The sequence below is a fragment of the Sebastes umbrosus genome, chromosome 1 (genome assembly GCF_015220745.1).
Source record: "Sebastes umbrosus isolate fSebUmb1 chromosome 1, fSebUmb1.pri, whole genome shotgun sequence".
Lineage (NCBI taxonomy): Eukaryota > Metazoa > Chordata > Actinopteri > Perciformes > Sebastidae > Sebastes > Sebastes umbrosus.
In genome coordinates, this window is record NC_051269.1 from 36,684,717 (window position 1) to 36,704,957 (window position 20,241).

General features: G+C 42.1%; 3 protein-coding genes across 5 annotated transcripts in view; 2 read left to right on the forward strand and 1 right to left on the reverse strand.

Annotated features, from left to right (window-relative positions):
• Positions 1 to 20,241, forward strand: part of LOC119492355 (inositol hexakisphosphate kinase 2-like) — a 1,011,171-nt gene that overhangs the window by 250,028 nt on the left and 740,902 nt on the right. The window lies entirely within an intron of this gene.
• Positions 1 to 20,241, reverse strand: part of LOC119491845 (ataxin-1-like) — a 45,667-nt gene that overhangs the window by 13,484 nt on the left and 11,942 nt on the right. The window lies entirely within an intron of this gene.
• LOC119493452 (dysbindin-like) lies at positions 218 to 19,687 on the forward strand. Its single transcript, XM_037778783.1, has 4 exons — positions 218 to 618; positions 17,373 to 17,525; positions 17,603 to 17,746; positions 18,883 to 19,687. The coding sequence occupies exons 1-4, from the start codon at positions 576 to 578 to the stop codon at positions 19,134 to 19,136; spliced, it is 594 nt and encodes a 197-aa protein (XP_037634711.1). The 5' UTR covers positions 218 to 575; the 3' UTR covers positions 19,137 to 19,687.

Consider the following 20,241-nt stretch of genomic DNA (forward strand, 5'->3'; position numbering starts at 1 on the left):
AACAGATAAAAAATATGCAATTAAATATTTTAATCAATTGACAGCCCTATAAAAAATATAATTTGTAGTCTGTTAATGTAACATTTGTTGGCATCACTTGACACTGAAGGTGACACCAAAGAGAGAGCGTTTAAATCTGCAACAAAAAGAGGAGACGGGGAACAAGAGACCGATAGGGAGGGAGGGAGAGGGAGAGGGAGGGGATGTAAGAAGACCAAAATAACAAAGGCATGTGCCTGTCTCTCCTTGGTATTTTCCACTCCGTTACATAAAATCCCTCCTTCCCTCTTCTCAGTCCCTTCCTCACTCTCCCCTCAGCTCCTCCCTCCTGCCCGCCATTGGTCAGCTGGTCGGCTCCACAAAGCCACAAACTTGTTCTCGCCTCATCCAAGTGGCTCAGAGTCCACTGAGGCGAAGAGGGGAAGCAGAGCAGCAGCGTTGGCGGCCAGCATCAGTCACCTTGGGGCAGAGCGAGCTAGCGGAGGAGGCGGGAGATGATCGACAACCTCTCTGCTCAACTCTCACTGATCATCTCTGATTGATTATCTCGGTTTTCTACGACTCTCTCCAGCAACATGAGCTCCTCGTCGGCCAACCTTCACAACAAACGTCTGCCCTGTGAGTCATCTTAAAAACTTCTAAACCTTTTACATCTTTTTAGTTCAGTTGGATATTTGGAGACACAACTTTGCTCCATTAACACAGTTTTCATTTGGAGATGTAGAGCAGGACATTAGAGAGGAGAAAATCATTCTCCATATTTGGTCATCAGGACAGAAGTACAGATTGAACATTTGAGGCAAAGAAACAGAAACTCAAGCTACAATGAAAGTCTTTCCCACTGTTGCAACAAACTATTACTTTTATTGTTGATTGTTTTCTTGATTAATTGATTAGTTGTTTGGTCTATAAAATGCAGTGCACAACCCCCGGGTCTGAAAAGTGAAGCCAATGCTGAAGTGCCTTAAACTTGCATTCTTTCTAACAGCCAGCAGGGGGCGACTCCTCTGGTTGCAGAAAGAAGTCTGATTGTATAGAAGTCTTTGAGAAAATGAGCCTACTTCTCACTTGATTTATTACCTCAGTAAACATTGTAAACATGAGTTTATGGTCTCAATCGCTAGTTTCAAGTCTTCTTCAATACAGCATGATGTTAATTTACTAAATTATGGTCCCATTTAGAGTCAAATAGACCATAATGCAGGGGATGCTTTAGGGCGCGGCTACCTTGTGATTGACAGGTTGCTACCACGGCGTTGTCCGATCTGGAAGTTGTCCGTGTTTTCGTCTTACAACTTGAACCCTTTCACTGTGTGTTTTCAGTTCATGAAACTTAATTAACATTTTGGCCTAAAAATGTCTTATTCAGCGTTCGATTGTGCTTAGCTCCTCCCTCTCGTGTCACTTCTGTTTGCAAAAAAAACAAGATGGCTACGGCCAAAATGCGAACGCGAGGCATCAAAACTGTAGTCCACAAACCAATGGGTGGCGTCACGGTGACTACGTCCACTTCTTATATAAAGTCTTTGATAAAATGTTAGAAAATGGTAAGATGACGTCCTCAAATGTCTTGTTTTGTCCACAACTCAAAAATATTCAGTTTACTGTCATAGAGGAGTGAAGAAACCAGAAAATACTCACATTTAAGAAGCTGGAATCAGAGAATTTTGATGTTTTTTTTTCTTAAAAAATTACCCAAACCGATTAATCGATTATCAAAATACTTAAAAATTAATTTAATAGTTGACTACTAATCAGTTAATTGTTGCAGCTCTGTATGAAATCCAGTGTCTATATATTATATTAAATGGTGTTAAATCAATGTCAAGTAAGTGGAGTTGGAGTTTTCCTTATATATGATGGACACCAAATTATTCACTGCTCCATTACTATGAGGCATAAGCTGTGTGTGTGTGTGTGTGTGTGTGTGTGTGTGTGTGTCAGATATAATGACAGTTCAGCCAGTGTGTTAAATAGCTGCCGTTGTGTTGATATTGCCTGAAGTGAATGGTCCAAGTGCTGCGCCAGCCAAAAAAAAAAAAAAAAATCAGACGGGAATGTTGAATCATCACCCTGAGTAACGTCCACTAATACCAAGTGAATAGGTCACACTCTCAGGAACAGGGATGCATTCCCACAAACACACACACACACTCTCACTGAGGCAGGCTTGGATTAGGGCCACCGCAGAGCCCCAGACAAAGATCTCTTATTTCTAATGGGATTGTGCCTGCAGATCTCATCAGACTCGACTGACTGCAGCTTGTTCCACAGACACACCAACCCACATAGGACACACAGACCTGAAAGTGAATTAGTCCCAGTGAGATCAGTTTGTGATTTCATGAGGATAAAAAGGATCAGGGCTGCAACTCCAGAGGAAGACGTCTCCCATCTGTTGCTCCGTCACGTTTTGATTATTGTGGGATTGTGCCAGAGAGCGACACATTGGTGCTCTGTGGTGAGTGAAGGACTGGCCAGCTGTTAGGAGCCTGTTACAGACGGCAGGGTATTGGATGGATGGAGAAGGGATTGTTTCTATTCTCCATGTATTCTTAGCTCAGTCCCCCTTGGACTTGACCCAGATAGGACAGAGGAGTAGATTCTGTTTAATGAGCAAATTAGAGGGGTAAAAATCCATAACATGTACCGTCTGTATCTTTAATTGATCACACTCTGAGGGATCCATACAGTATGAATCTCTGCTGAGCTGCTCTGCTATCTAGTCGCTGGAGCTTAACGAATGAGCTAGAGGGGATACAAATGGGACCAAATTGAACACGCTGAAGAAGATGAACCATGGATGTATTAAGAGAACTGGATACAGCGTTGGAGGCGTGGCCCCGTTCATTCCTATGAAAGTTGCTCAGCGGCGCATGATGCCAAAATGGCTCGACTTCAGATTGTAAAAGTACCCGGATCTTCCGGAAATCTTACGCATCCATTGGGCCCCATGCAGCAAGCGCAGTAGCGTCCACTCGGTCACATGGCCAGTCGCGGGGTCACAGACATCACACTGTCGTCACGACTTGCTAACTCCGCCTCCCAGCCCTCGCTCCAGCCTCGGTCTGGGTCTCATTCACATGAACGGAGGAAGTGAAATAACTCTGGCTCCGGCTATTAGTACGTTTTGCAACTTTTAGGACCTCATGATTTAAATAAGGATTATTCAAGTGTTTGTACTGGAAAAAGATTATCCGCTGAGTTACAGAAGTCTCTCTCTCTATGCAAGTCTATGGGAAATAGTCTTTTTGGGCCCAATGGTATCACGTGACGGACACGGAAGTTGTAGTACCACCATTTGGCCACTACGAAAATTGGCATCAACGGCCGGCGCTCTTCCTGGGGGCTTGGTATGCGCCAGGCGAGCAATTCCCATTGGACTGAACAGGCGCCATCTTGGGGTCCGGTATCCAGTTCTTAGTATTGGATTGGATTCTCACACTTTGACTCATTCTCCTGATTCATTTCTCTTGATCCTCTGTGCATGGCTATAGTTACCATTGAAGACAATGATGTCATGTTTAAGTACTGTTTACATTCTATCTAGTGGAGACAAGCTGTAAACACATTGACATGATATCGCCTTACTGTGTAGAGTTGCTATGGTGAACTTGTTGGTATACAGTTGCCTATTTAGACATCCATCAGATACAGAGAAACATTAATATTTATCATCTTTGAATCATCTTTGTGACCACCTGATGAATGAAAGTACAATATTCACTCTTTTTTTACCACCATTTTTGATCACTACTCTCAAGTAAAATCTCTTTTTTCTCGTTTTTTTCGCAGCTAAATGCTCCGCTTTGTTCACCAGCTAGCCGCCAACTTTGTCTGTTGGGCTGTAAGTTATTTAGCTTGCAATAAGAACGCCGTTCTTGCTTTTGGCGTCATTTGGTGTCATTTTCACGCCATGTAGTCTGTATTGACTGCAATGCAAACGCAGCCATGTAAAATATGCTGCGCTCAGAGCTAGTGACGTAGAATAAAAAGTAAACCTAAGTGCGGACGGTACTGTAGTTTTGTTGCGTGGCGTAAAACTGACATGTGAAAAGGCTAAAATGTGTTCTCATGACACGTGGTATGTCCTTGTAATGTCATGCTATATATACACCTTCCTGTGAGATTGGATTGACCAAAACAGTACAGCTTGAAGACAAAGCTTAAAAACACTTTGTAAAGCTAAAGGAAACTGTAGTTGAGTAAGAATTCTCTGTGTTTTGTGCGTTGCGGGACCACTTCCACAAAACAATTTATTATAGCAGCTTTAAATTGGACTATTTTACTACCAACAAATAATAAATGAAGAACTCATTATTTCTCAACCAAGTGTGGAGAAGGGTTTGAAACAGCATTTAGACATATTGGGAAATTAAAAATTAGAGACAATATCATTGAACAGTGGTGGCAGACCTCTAAATCACTAACCACATCGCCGATTCTTTCATTAATTTAAAGGTTTGGTGTTGTGCTTAAGTGGGATCAAGCACGGAGACGTCACCTTCCTGTGCAAGAGCCAGAAAAAAGGCAACAGAAAAATTAAATGTGGATAAAACTGACACAGCAGCAGTACGGGTTGTTGCAAGTTAACTGATTTGGGCTGAAGCAGGCTGATTTCTCTCCCAATTACTCAAGTGTGGATCATACTTTGTCCTCAATGAACTGTTTTTTTTGGAGAGGAATTCAGTTGTTGAAAGCAAAGTGTTAAATAGTTCGTTATGCTCGTTGAGAAACGACAGGAACAGGATCGCTGTGAGAAAAGTACACATGGGGAAAATACACAGATTATTGTACGTTCCCATCAATTCAACAGTCTAAGCTGTGCAGCCCTGGGGACAAAGACCAGCTCCTCTCATTAGTTCTCTAATAAATCCATCTACTCGCTGTTCAGCTGAATCCTCGTATAGACAGAGCGAACGCCTCCAGTCATACACACATTTACAGTCTTCAGACAGAGCCCTACACAGACACACAGCAGCAATTTATCACGTGAACCACTCTTCCAAATGTGTAAGCACACATTCACCTGTTTGGTCAGTTCATGATTTGGAAGACGCTGGTGTTGCTGGAAGGGGGAAGTGCATTATTCCTCTGACTATCGAAACAAAAAGAAAAGGTGGGAAGTTAAAGATGCTATAATCAATACTTGTATTAACTTATTATATTAGCCAATAAGTGAAAGCACCTGTGTTGGTGTGTAAGGGCCATTGAAAAAGTACATTGACTACATTTACATGCACAAAATATACTGATTTTCCCCCTTATTCTGAAAAAGACAATATTCCTACTAAGCTGTTTACACTGTCTACTGTTTATCCTATTAGACATTTGTGTGAAATTGTCATAATTAGAATATGAATTCTTGAGTTATGGCCGTATGTTGTGAGGTCATAGTGACCTCCGACTACCAAAATCGAATTAGTTCATCTCTGAGACCAAGTTGACGCTTGTGCCACATTTGTAGAAATTCACTCAAGGCGTTCCTGAGATATTACAAGAATGGGATGGCGCGGAGGCATGATGAATATTCCACTATAATATTCCTGTTTACATGCAGTCGTGCATACTCTGATTAACATAACCGGTAGTGGACTTGTTCAACTGTGTGAACACAGCCTCCCACTTTCATTCTTTCAACGCACCTTCTTGCAAAGGTGCGTTGTGATATTTGCGCATATTCAAAAACCTGTTGATATCCAAGTCTTTCATAATATTTATAAGTATGTGCGTTTCTCCTTCTGAACAGAAATGTGTGCTTTTATTTTGGGCATGAATCTCTGCAAACTGTTGGCTGGTTGGTTTGTGTACAACACACAGAGTTGGACGTAAACAGGCAAGAGGCCAAGTGTTGCAATCTGCCATCAAACCCCCAATTGAGAGGTGTATTCTGAATGTGCAATATATGATTGATTGATTGATTGATTGTTTCTTTATTTTTGTGTCATGCACGTAAAGTGCCCAACCCTCATGGGTTTATTATAAGACACCAAAAAATATAGTTGCAGTGGTCAAACATCTGATCAAATTCAATTACAAAATCACAGGTTATTTTACAGCTCGGTAAAAAACTAAATATTCTGCCTCCTCTTCCAAGCTTAGCAAATAAAATCCGCTACGAAAAAGATTCCCTTCCTGAAGCACTGAAGGTTTTCATAGTCATCCAGCCAAAAGAAATCAACCTCCAATCCATATCCCACATGTCTAAATCGGAAAATGCTCTATTCGGAATAAGGTCTAATTCAGAATATGCTGTTAACATGACCCGTATCAATGAAGAGGAAAATAAAATCCATCAAGCAAAATAAAATTAGTATAGTACAATAAAAAATAACAAAATAATAGACAAGAAATGCAGATACAGTGCATTATTATGTTGCACCAAATTGAATAAAAGGAAATAAAATATAATATCATTTAAAAAAGATAAACTCAAATGCACATAAAGTCAGAATTATTCTTGGAGCTTACAGTTGCCAAATATGAGACAAAATATAGTTCAGCTGGTTTAAATACTGCAATCTTATAAATCACACAATTTTTTTGTGGTTGTGATAACATGAGGTGATCATTTAATCTTTCTTTCCATCAAGATAAAATAGTGTTTAGTCTTTCGTAGCCGGCAGCGTCTCCAGGACGCCTCTCAGCTTCAACAAACAGAGGAGAGAAGTCTGAGACAGTGCGTTGAGTTTAAGCAAACACTTCTTCAGTTCTCCCAGTTGAAGTGAAAATAGCTTTAAACCTCCCTCGCAAACACGGCGAGAGGCAGCTGTTCAGGAAGAACAGAGCGGCGTGTGAACGTTCAAGTGATTGCAATGAGAGAAGTCAGCCATAAGCCTCACAGCGAGGATGAACTCAGTTAACCTTCACCACATCATTTCATATTTTTCGAGTGAAATAATAGATTTAATCATCAGTATCAGTGTTACCTGTCTCCAGATGAACTTTGCTTTTACTGCAACAAGAGGATAGAACCCATTGACACCATTTTCATTATTATAAGGCCTTGTTACTTTACCTATGATAATAAATCCTCCAGGTTTTTTTATTATGCTTTTTTAAGCATTGATTATGTTGCCCATACAGATCTCTGAGCATTATTGGCAGGTTGGATTGCTTGAATAACAGTTAATAATCTTATTCTACTGTCCATTATTCTGGGTAAGAGGATTTGCCAATGTAGAAAAAAAAGTACTTTGTCAGTTGGTGAAGCCTATTGTGTTGATCAGAACTCATGACAGTCTGCTTGTGGGCTTATGGGGGGCAGTGGGACAGGACACTGACCTACAAACAGTCCTATTGTCAGTCTGGGTGTTATCCAGGCAGGAGGGGGTTAACACTGATGTCATTGTTATCCTGACGGACTGGGCTGATGGGGCTGGACACTGCTTTGACCCAACGAAAACAGCTAGATCTAATATGCAAATGAAAAAAACACACATACATGCGCTGTACTACAGAGCAGACAGACACACAAACACACATCAACAGCTGCCATAAATAATTTACTGTCCGTGCAACTGGAGCCCAGTAAATGGCAGCCTTTTGGAGAGAAAATAGGGAACCAAAAATAAAAGTGTGAGACAGAGCAAGTGCATCGTCTCCAAAGATATTATAGTCCATCATCCTGGAATCACGCCAAAGCGTGTTAAGGAGTCGCCTGTCCACCAGAGGATAGCGTGTCAGTGGCACGTTTTGCCTCGCCGAGGCGTGAACATTACACGCATATATGAAGGTGTAGTACCAGGAGGGGGCAAAAAAAACACTTAGGTTTGGTTTAGGAAAAACATCATGGTTGGCCTTAAAATAAGTACGTACACTAAGTAAAATACGTATGGAAACAACGTAACAGGAGTACGGAAAACATGTCACAAACATCACTAATGTAACTTCAAAATAACTCAACAACCCTTTAGGACACTAACACCGGTCTCAAACACCAATCTCTTGGTTGAAAGTCCTGTATTTGTTGGACCAATTCACCTAAATACGTACAGAAACAAATCACAAGTTCCATCACGATACAATATTATATTGACTCTTTGGACAACGATACGGTTTTTGCTGATATCACGAAGTCTGCTACGATATGATTTAGATCCGATTCAATTCAGGAGCCTGCGATCGATATGAGACGATATCATATGCCCAATTAACACAATCAGTTACATTTACTCACAAAAAGCAACTAAAATATGATTCGACAATGTTATTACTGAGCTCTTCCAGACATTTAAATGAAAAAAAATCTATTCTTTTTAATAAAAAGTGGGAATTTCAAAATAAAGACATATCTTGATGTTTCGTATTTTCACTTTGCATCGCTATACCCCTAATAAGTACAGAAAACATGTCACCAATGTCACTAATGCAACTAACTCAACTAACGCAACTAACGTAACAAGTGTCACCAACGTCACTAACGTCACTAACACAACTAACGTCACTAACGTCACTAATGTAACCAACGTAACCAACGTAACTAACATCACTAACGTGACTAACGTGACTAACGTCACAAGTGTCACCAACGTCACTAATGTCGCTAACATCACTAACGTAACTAACGCCACAAGTGTCACCAACGTCACTAACGTCACTTACAAAACAAAACACCGGTCTCCTGGTTGAAAGACCATAAGCAGTTTTTCTCTTTATTTATTCTACGTCTCTAGCTCTGAGTGTAGCATATTCACAGACTACATGGTGTGAAAATGACACACCAAAAGCAAGAACGGCGCTCTTATTGCACGCTTTTGCCTTGCGCATTATCGTGTCATTCATACGCCTTTTTGTGCTACTGGGCTGTGTCCATTTTACGAGCGAGGCCATTTGTCTGTTCCACTTTAATTCAGAACACTAAGCGTTCTGAGAAATGAGAATAAGATACAAGCGAGGAACGTGATGGAACTGCAATCACTAGAAAATAGAAAAAGTGTAAAACTTAACTCTCAGGATGTGTTGACTAAGATGTGTTGAAAAGCTAACATCACCTTTTAAATGTTAGTGATAAATTAGCACATTGCATTTACGGTTGCATCTATTCTCTTGCTGTTAGAGCAGAATTAATCTTCTACCTGTAGCTAGACAGCCGCTTCACCATTCTTCATGACCACTGAGGCACCATTAATTACTGTAACAGCTCTAGCAGAGCGACTGATCCACTAATGAGCAACTGTAGACTGTTAACAGCCTGCTGCTGCTGCTGCTGTTGGGGTCAACGTTGTGCTGGAAGGTATACAGAAGAGACTCTCAGTAAAAATAACAAGACATCCTCTTTAACTAATGAGCCCGAGCAGAATTCCTCCTCTATCCTCTCCCTCTCTATAACCCACACCCTTGTGTTGAGTCACTTTTGGCTAACCTCTCTCCTGTCATACTCTGCATTTTTTAAGACAGCCTCCTCATTTTTTAGCCTTTCTGCAAGTGTTCCCGTCCTCCTTGAACTTTCCTCCCTCACGCTTCTTGCTGCGAACCCATCTCTGTGAAGTAAAATCTCTCTCCTCTGACAAAAAGTGTCTGGGTGGAAAGGGCAGCCAGTCTATTCGTCGTGGCCTCAGCCCAAACACCTCAGAGTTTCACGTCTGTCCCATGTGTTTGGGGTCAGCGATGCCGGCTGGCTTAGTGCCAGCAGGTGATCATGCCTCAACTATTCAATATACAACCACAAAGTGTGTTTGAGAGAGACAGAGACGGAGAAGAAGAGCACTAGTACTCATGTATGGAAGTCAAAAATGACTCACTCACCAATAGAGATCAACAGTGAAGTTGTGGAAGTGAAAATCCCATTCATATTCTGAATCACAGATTTGATTATTAGCCATAATGTCGTAACCATCTAAGGTAGACTTACCACGAACTACGAGATTGTGAAATGATGGTATAAGCTCCTATAGAAGCCACAAGTCTGTGTATCAACATTGTTGTAAGAAAAACACGTTTTATTTGCAATGTAATAGAGAAATACTTCACTACCCACAATCCTAAGTGATTGGTGGAGCACACTGTTACCTTGGAAATGTGTACCGCAGCCACACACGGCTGAGGGTACGTGCTCATACGCGCACATACGTGCTGCTCCGTGGTCTGCTCCCTGCTCTCCATCATATTTACACAGGGAACAGGAAAAAAAAGTCAGGACATTTTTTTGCGTGAACCACTGACACTACCGCGCTCTACGCTTTTTCTTGGCAGTCTGCTATTTAAATCTAATGGTAGAATGGCTGAGGCAACACATGGAAGTATGTAGCACCACCACAGCCATTTAAACAGGGATGATCTCATCCATTTGAACGAAGGAAGCCACTTCTCAGAAAGAAAGAAAAAAAGCCTTGGCTTAGTTGAACAGACTCAAGCTGAGAGTCTGGCAAACGGCTCCATAATCAAAGCAGAGGAGGAAGCGATGGTTCCCACTGGGGTTTCTGTTTAACTAGTGTTTACTGAGGGGTTATAGCCAGAGCTGCTCCTTCAACCAACGAGCGTTAAAACAACTAGATCATCTGGAGAGGCAGCTCTGCTTCCTGACCTTCTCTTTCCCCGTCACAGAGGGGAGCCAGCCAGTGATGGGCTGATGGTAGCCTGTGGCCGACACCGAGCCCTGCTGCTATCCCTTCATTTAGCCTTCAGATCAATGTGTTGCCTCTGCTATTTGTGCAGTTGGTGCTTCTGAACCGGCGTTTCAGGATCCCGTCCTTGAAAATGTGACAGCGGGAAGAGGCACATGATGATGATGCAGATACTAAATAGATACAGATTGTGACCTGATTCGACCGGATTTGTTTATAATATAGATGTATAGTCAAGCTGAAGACAGTAGAGCATTGAACAATCATCATGTGGGGATGATGCGTTATATCTGCCGGGTCTGCTGAGAAGCCACGACACAGTTTTCACTGATTGAAGCAGAAAGGAGGAATTTATTGAACATTGAATGATATCAGATCTAAAATGTTATTCCTTCATTTAGTGCATAGATTTCAAAAGTGGCAGACAAAAAAAGATATTTGCCTGCCACAGTGGCAGGCAGTGAAAACAGTTAATTTCAGGCCCTGTTTAGGTGTAGTCACCCTCCGCTACATCCCAAATGATTTCCTGTAAATGGCATCATGTCTAAGGAGTGCAGGCCGGTCCCGTTCCCTTACACATCTGAGCCTTTGTCCGGCTCTGAATGGGCTCTTTCTCTTTCTCTGCCCCCTGAGCGGAGGATCTGGGTTTGTCTTTATGTGGGGAGGCAGAATGGCACGCACACACGTCCAGCCTGCTCTCTGTCTGTCTGTCTCTATCTGTCTGTCTGTTTCAGTCATTCTGCATGTCCAACTGGTTCTGACCCCGTGACCTTTTCTTTCTTTAGTCCCTGAACACCCAGAGGAAGGAAGGAGGGGGAGACAGAGAGAGAGAGAGAGAGACAGACAGGCAGAAAGAAAGAAAGTTTAACAGAAAGGAGGATAGAAAGAGAGACAGACAGAAATACAGGAAAAAGACAGAAAAGGAGACAGAAAAATGAGAGAAAGAGGATGAAAATAAACAAAAAGAAGGATAGAGAGATGGAAAAGCAGAGAGAAAGATAGACAGACAGAGACAAAAAGAAACAGAATGAGAAAAAGAAAAAGAAAAAGAATAGACAGAAAGAGAGAGAAAGAGACAAACAGATAGATAGCGAGACAGAAAGAGAGAAAGAAACACAAAAGAGAAAAAAGACAGAGAGACAGACAACGAAGCTCAGAGAGAGACAGACAGAAACACAGAGACGAAAAAATGAGACAGAGGACAAAAAGAAACAGAAAGAAAGAAAGAAAGAATGACAGAAAAGCAAAGAGAAAGACAGGCAGAAAGACAGAAAAAAGACAGAGACAAAAAGAGACAGAAAATGAGAAAGAAAGACAGAAAAACAAAAAGAGAGACAGAAGACAAACAGAAACAGAAAGAATGATAGCAAGGGTGACAGAAAGGCAAAGACAAAGACAGATAGACAGAAAAACAGAAAGAAAGACAGAGAGACAAAGAAACCGAAAAATTTGAGAAAGAAAGACAGAAAAGACTTAAAGAGAGAAAAAAAGACAAAAAAGAGAGAAAGATGAACGAAGGAAAGTAAATCAGTTTGAGCTCAGAGAGAGAGAGAGAGAGAGAGAGAGAGAGAGACAGGCAGAAATAAAGATAGATTAACAGAAAGGAGGATAGAAAGACAGAAATAAATACAGAGACAAAAAAGAGAGACAGAGGACAAAAAGATAGAAAGGGCAACAGAAAGGCAAAGAGAAAGAGACAGAAAAAGAAAGAAAGAGACAAAATACAGACAGAAAACAGACAAAATGTAAGAAAGAAAGACAGAAAAGACTCAAAGAAAGAGAAAAACGACATAAAGAGAGGGAAAGACAACAAGACAGAATCTGAGGTGGCGCTGGAGTCTGCTGGTTGTTTATCTCCTGAGCAGCCGCGGCCCTTCAGACATCTTGTGGTATGAAACTAAAGACGTCGGGTTGCGGCGGGGCTGTAGCAGACTGGACATGTGATCTCATCACCAGTGGACACTGCGGCCAGGCTTTTCTTGTGAAAGACGATTTTCCCGTGTGAGCGGTTGCTCTAATCAGAGGTCACCGGGGTCGACCGCGGCCAGGGAAGCCGTATCGATCAAGGTGATTCAATGGAAAACAGAACTGGATAGGGAAGCAAAATCAATGCGAGGATATGCATCTGTAGCTAACCTTTAGCTCTCCACAGACCTAGAGCCTTTAAGTAGAAACAATCAATACTCTGATCAATCCGTGTTTAACTGAGTGGGAAAAACCTCCAGGATAAGCAATCTGCGTAAACCTGTAGCCGGTAATGAAAAGCATCATTTAGTTGGCTGCAGCACAAACATGCTAGTTAAGTCCTGACTGCTCTCCTTTTAGAGGAAAGGAAAGGACAGTCACTCATCCAGCACAAATCCAGTGTTTTGTTTGACATGACGTCCTCGGCTGGTCACATTAAACGAGCAGCTCTTTTCATCTGAACACACGCGTCAAACAGGCAGCTCCTGATTGTGACTGACATTTTGCTTTGTCAGCGCTGCTTCCTTCGCTTTGCGGACGACTCCGGGGACAATAGTGTTTCTGATTGTGTAACAGTGCAAGGAGAGGAACGCATCACTCACAACCTCAGACATCTACACAAAGACAGGAACGCTGCAAAGACAAAATGCCACTTGTGCCACAAGACAAGTGGCACAAGATTCACAACATGTAATCATTCACCTGTCATCTCAGGGTTTCACTTTTCTTATGGAAGAGCAGCTGTAGCCTGTGACTGACTGCTGTCAGACTCCTCCATTGCATGTTTCTTATCACCAACATCACCTAAAGGGGACTTTCTATCTCTGTTTGGTGAAGAGCTGAAATTACTCAAAGGGGAAGTGCCCCAATTTTACACATCAAAGTCGGTTTGTAGGTCTGCAGGAGTACAACTGCATATATGAAAACAAGGTGCCTGCCTTTTTGTGGTTCCACAGGGAGCTGCACCAAATCTGATAAATTGACTCAAGTGATGTCACTTGAGTCAATTTATCCAGGCATTCCTGAGATATTGCATCCTCTTTTAAGCTTTCAGAAAAGACAATCAATCACTATGATTAAAGGTGCTGAATGCGACATTGGGAGCATTTCTGTTGCCTCAACACGGCTCTCAACATGGCGACGGCCGAGCCGGCGCATTTCAGCTAACGGTGCTAACATTGCGAACAGTGAAAACAATGTCAACACTGCTGACCGAGATAACAGTGTTTATGGGAGGAACTGGAGGGTGGGCGCTACGCTTCCGCAACGGCGCTGTCGGCCAGGACGGCGTTACCAACTGTAACCGCCGTATGAGAGCAGTGCAGAGTGACGGCCGTGAACTAGCCAGTGGGGCACGATCGCATGCACAGCCAGCCCGGCTATGTGCGACTTCATTCTCTGCTCAGGTAGACATTACTCCTCTTTATCTTTACAAATAGTTGTTTGCTGCTATATTAATGCTCTGAATATCGTATAGAGAACCTTTAAAGGGGCACTCTTTCGCTCTGTAGGAACTTTCCAAAGTCCACGAAAATAACTCTGATGATGTCATCAAGATTATCTCATATTGAGTTTGGAGACCACAAATCTATAACAGAAAGCAGAGTTGTAAAATAGGGCTGCAGAGTTTGAAAGATGTCGGCATTTACCAGGAAGGAGACTCAAATGAAAGATGCTATTGGGTGGCAGTATGTTAATCATAGGATCCAGCTTTTCTGGAGCTTGACCTCTACTAGGGACTAAAATAGTAAAGCACTGATGTCCATTTGGCCCAGGAAATAAATGAAGTGTTGCTGGGGGATGAAGAGGAAGGAGGGGGATGAATGAGGACGAGAGGAGCAGTTTGGTGCACAGAGGGATCAGATCTTGTCTGACGGGCCAGAGATATGACGTTGGTTTATCAGATTATTTGATTTATTCTGCTGATTAAAAACAAGCTTAACCAGTCAGGCTGCACAACACTATTGATGCACACTATTGATATCATGTTAAAAAGCTTGTTATGATCACTGACAACGTGTCCATTGACAGGATCATAGTCCTGCGGGGAATTCTGTCCATATTTCCGCCTATATGCACACACATACTGTATGCCCATAGGTGCTGTCAGCCGGTTCGGCCTGGGGTTTGAGTTGCTCTCTTCCCTCCAGAGCTATCTGATCCCAGACCCAGTGAGGTCCCTGCACCCCAGAGGCAGGCTGTCAAACAGGGCAGAGCAGAGCTGCAGTGACAGGCGAGTGTCCTCGTGTCATCACAGACGTGTGCCTGGACACGACTCGCTGACGCAGCACTCGGGAGGATGGCAACCTGTTGCTGCTTTTAGCCAACATCTACATTTTTTTAGTTTGCAGCTTTACCCTGACTGCAGCAGTTATTAAGTTAGTTCATTATTATGAGTTCATTATGAAACAGGTTGTCTCAATGACAACAGAGAATCCCTGGAATCCTTTCCTTTCCTGGTATTGTAAACATGCTGAGCTGAATGTGGTTCTACTCTCCATCACCTGGTGGTGTATTTATAGCACTGCTGTGACTGCTGCTCTCAACACAGGCTGGATAATCTTCACATTATTCCCAGTTTAGGCGTGGTTTGAACGCCTCATCCAATTAACTCAATCCCTACCTGCAGGTTTTAATCGACACTTCTCTAATGACTCATGCAACGTGTTAATTGTAAGGAAAGTAGCGTGGCAGTTAAGCATAACAATTGTGCATTTTGCGTTAAAAGCAACACATTTGGCACAGATGTAGGTTTATATGTTATGAAAAGATATAGATATCAGGGCACTGCAAATTTGGCCCCCTTTTTCAAAATGGCTGCCAAATAAGTGCTAAATATTCCAAAATGTTGCAGAAAACTGATTTTATGACTCTTGATGATTTTTTTCAAGGGTGCTTTTTAAAAGATTTTAACTTGAGAAAAACGTGATAACCAAATAAAAGCACCACTTCAGGATCAAACTTCACCCCCTAACCTTCATGATAGAATGAAAACCACAATACACCTTTAGAACAGCAAGATCTTCAGCTTTCCATCGGTGTATTTATCTTTTCATTAGCAGTAAAATTGACAGAGATATCGCTGGATAAAGTTCAGGATTGGCGGTAACCTCTAATCACAGTTAAAGCGATACTGAACTTTGGTAGAACTTTGGGTTGTAGAGGGGGAAACAGAAAAGGAATAAACTTTATTATAAAAGACTGCAAAATGTGTCTGATTGTTTAGAAGTCTATGAGAAAATGACCCTACTTCTCACTTGATTTATTACCTTAGTAAACATTGTAAACATGAGTTTATGGTCTCAATCTCTAGTTTCAAATCTTCTTCAATACAGCATGATGTTCATTTAGTAAATTAAGAGTTTGACTTAAGAGTCAAGTAGAAGATAAAGCAGGGGATGCTTTAGGGCGTGGCTACCTTGTGATTGACAGGTCGCTACCACAGCGTGGTTCGGTCTGGGAGTTGTCCGTGTTTACGTTTTACAACTTTAACCCTTTCACAGTGTGTTTTCAGTTCATTAAAGTTAATTAAGACATTTTAGTAACCTGAAAATGTCTTATTCAGCGTTCGTTTGTACTTAGCTCCACCCTCTGTGTCACTTCTGGTTGCAAAAAAAACAAGATGGCAATGGCCAAAATGCCGGCAGTCCATAAACCATTGACTATATACTGTATATACAGACTATGGCCAGGACACGGTTAGCTTAGCTTAGCACAAAGACTGGAAACGGGGAAACTGCTAGCTTGGCTCTGTCCACCTTCCAGACCCTCTAAAGCTCACTAGTTAACACATTATACCTCAACGTACAACTTGCCTGTCAAAACAACAGAGTTGGAGATATTGTAGGAACTGCTTACAGATTTGACATCATGTCTTCAGTCTCAATTCAAGTGCTGTTTAGTCTCAGACATTTACAGTCCAGCATTTCCCCTCTCCTCATTCCTCTTGCAGTCACACTGCTGCAGTTCAGCCCTCCACTCGCACACATCGGACTTGCACTCAGCTTTATTGCAACGATGCTGATGAGGGGGAAAATGGGATCGCACGGTTTCTCAAACAAGATTAACTTAGTGCAGGACCTGACCGCTTGCTCTTGCAAATCACTCTGTGGCCATTTAAATGTGCAGGCTAGAACAGTGTAAGGTTATAAAAGTTTTGAATTTTCAATTAGTTTTTGTTATTTTAGTTTTGACTTTTTGATTTGGAGAGTTTGTTTTATTAGTGTCCTGATAAAAGCAAGAGTTTATTTTCCATCACAAAAAGCAGCGCGTCAGTGGAATGAATCATAATCTATAGGAATGAAAGTTCAGTGGAAAATGGAAACTGATGATCAGAAATATCTTTTAATAATTGTGATATGTGTGATTGACTTTTCATTACCTCTCCTGCTGCAACAGTAGCCGTGAACAATCTGCCTCACTGACACTGTTGTGAGCTGTGATGAATGATTGCATACATGAAGATTTTGGGAACTACTTGTGTGTTATCTGATCTGTGTACTAGCTGTGGAAACAAATATCCCTTTTGGGACAAATAAAATAAATCTAAAAATCCATGTCCATACAAAGGGGATTCCACCTGCTTCTCTCACTTACAGCTCAATGTCTCCCCCTTCTGGCTACTAACATTTGACCCCTGTGTGACTGTAAAATGGATCTCAAACTAAGTGTCACATTATACAACACCAGGTAATCTCACTGACCTACCTCCAGAGTAGAGGAACTAGTCTGTGAAATCTCTTTGTATGGTGTTTTATTGAAACGCAGCTTCCAGGTATCAGGTTATAAAACTTTAACTGAACCGGTATCTTGACTTCCTGTCTTTCCTGTTTTGATTGCCAGCGGAGACCGAGCGTGGCCAGAGGCTTCCAGATGTGGACGCAGCACAGCAGCTCAAGTTGAGAGAGAGACAACGTTTCTTCGAGGAGGTCTTCCAGCATGACGTGGACGCCTACCTGTCCTCGGCGCACCTGTGTATCCGAGACTATAAGAGGCGTGAGTTGTAAACCCGTGCACAAATTGCACATTCATATACAGATGCACGTCATTTCACTGCTTCCCCTCTCCTGCAGCTCCAATTGGCAGCATCTCGTCCATGGAGGTGAACTTGGACTTGCTGGACCAGATGGACCTGATTGAAATCTCAGACCCGGAGGCCTCGGACGTCTTCTTCAGCTCTGGGGGAGAAGAGGAGGTGCTTGCCTCCCCGCTGCCAGGTACGGAAACAAGAAATACAGCAGAGATTCCAAAGCACGCTACGCAGTAATGGTGGGGGGAAAAAAAAGATTCACCCATGTATCACAATTTTTTTACGAGTATCGATTGTTTATTGCCAGAACCGATATATTAGCTTCATTTGAGTCTATGCGGAGGTAGAAAGAAGTTACCGCTTTTTATTGTTGTAGTCTGAGTAACGTGACGTCATATCTGCTCCGTATCCGTCAACCAAAACAAACCACAGCTGAAACGAGAAAGTAGAAAACAGCGAAGGGTCTGCGTGGATACGACCTGCACACTCACATTTTAAATCCAAAGTGGTAAACACTACACATACAGTAAAGTATGGAAACACTTTGGGTTTCACACATTGCCAGGAAAAGCAGAGCTAGCCATCTCGGCTAAAGCTGCAGGCTAACTCTGTCATGGACAGGAAACGTTATCGTACTGCGGTAACGTGCGGTCAAGCCAGTCGTCACTCACATCTCTGTGGTCAAATCGGCCGACGCTACAACTGTAGAGCACCCATATACTGACATTAATGTTAAATACATTCAAATGGCCCCGATGGAGCTGACCATGGATGTATAAAAAGAACGGAGCTGATGGGAGAGCTAGCGACGGACTTGGCGAAGGTAGCGGAAGTATGTGTGTGACTCCGTCCGGTTTTCAAAATAAGGTGTTAAAATAAGAAAACTGTATATACAAAATACATATATGGAAATAAGATTCATTAGATTATATTCACCTGAAGTATAAAACATTACATGTCCCTTATAAATTAAAAAGAAAATACTGCCAACTTTGATTCTTGGGTTGCTGGACAAAAATGTAATAAATAATGCCTGACAGTAGCTGATATATTTGTCTTCAGGACATCTCTGACTACATACATGCTGAAAATCAAACATTCATACTGTATTCATTTAGATATTTTCCAAAGTAAGGAGTTTATAATTCAACTTTTTCCCATGGTCTAGTGTTAAAAAAGTTAACAAATCACAATAAATCGTAATATTGAATCGCAATACATATGAAATCGACACCCGAATATCGTGATAGTATCCCTATGGGAGATGTGTATCGTCCCAGCCCTGCTTCCCATCCCTAACAATATCTTGTATCTGACTCCAAGGAAACAACAACAACGAGGAAGTCATCAGTAACGGACTCTTTCGACATGTCCTCGAGGGTCTTGATGCCAAGTCCCGCATGTCCTCCACGTCTTCAAACTCCTCCTCTGACAGCCAGACCACCAACGCCAACGGAGCGGACACCCCCATAGTCAGGTCCGACGACGAGGAAACGCACACCGGCACAGTGAAGCGAAGAGCCGTGCCTCCAGAGATAGAGAAGGTGAAAAGTAAGACTGCATCGCCGTCTTCGTAGGACGCACCCTCTCCACCTGCAGCGCAGCAGTTGACACCTCAGCCGGGGGGGGCGAAGAGTGGACTTTGGGATGCGTGCTTTTGAAAGAGGCCTCTCAGCTGAGACTGTCTTCCACACACTGGCTCTTATCACTGCTTTCAGCCTTCCTTGTGATTTATGAGTTGTTGGTTGGGTTCTGTGTGTGTTTTGGAGGTGGGAACCGTGAAGTGTAAATATGGAGATTTATTAATTCTCACCGGTTTCTATTCATGTCTTGGCATGTTTTGACGGACAAGATTTGTTCCCCTGTTTCTGACCTTAAAGGACTTGTTGTTGATGAATGATGCATTTTGTACAGTATTAACACAACCCAGGGCAGTAAAGCAGTGACTGGAATAATAAAAAGGATAATTGGATGACTTTAAGAGGTACATTTGACAATAGAAGGCTTCATACTGTTTTTGAAAGCAACACATTGTCCTGCTGATATTCCCGGTTTTATAGCTCCAATTTTAAACGAATCTCTAACAAGATTTCTTTGTTTTAACAATAAAGGAAGAGAGGAAAATGTCTTCATGTGTTTCTAACGAGGCTGTCAATCGATTAAATTAGTTAATCACGATTAATCGCACATTTTTCATCTGTTCAAATGTACCTTAAAGGGAGATTTGTCATGTATTTAATACTCTTATCAACATTGGAGTGGGCAAATATGCTGCTTTATGCAAATGTATGTATGTATTTATTATTGGAAATCAATTAACAACACAAAACAATGACAAATATTGTCTAGAAACCCTCACAGGTACTGCATTTTGCATAAATAATATGCTCAAATCATAACATGGCAAACTGCAGTCCAACAGGCAACAACAGCTGTCAGTGTGTCAGTGTGCTGACTTGACTATGACTTGCCCCAAACTGCATGTGGTTATCATAAAGTGGGCATGTCTGTAAAGGGCAGACTCGTGGGTACCCATAGAACCCATTTTCATTCACATATCTGGAGGTCAGAGGTCAAGGGACCTCTTTGAAAATGGCCATGACAGTTTTTCCTCGCCAAAATTTAGCGTAAGTTTGGCGCGTTATTTAACCTCCTTTTGCGACAAGCTAGTATGACATGGTT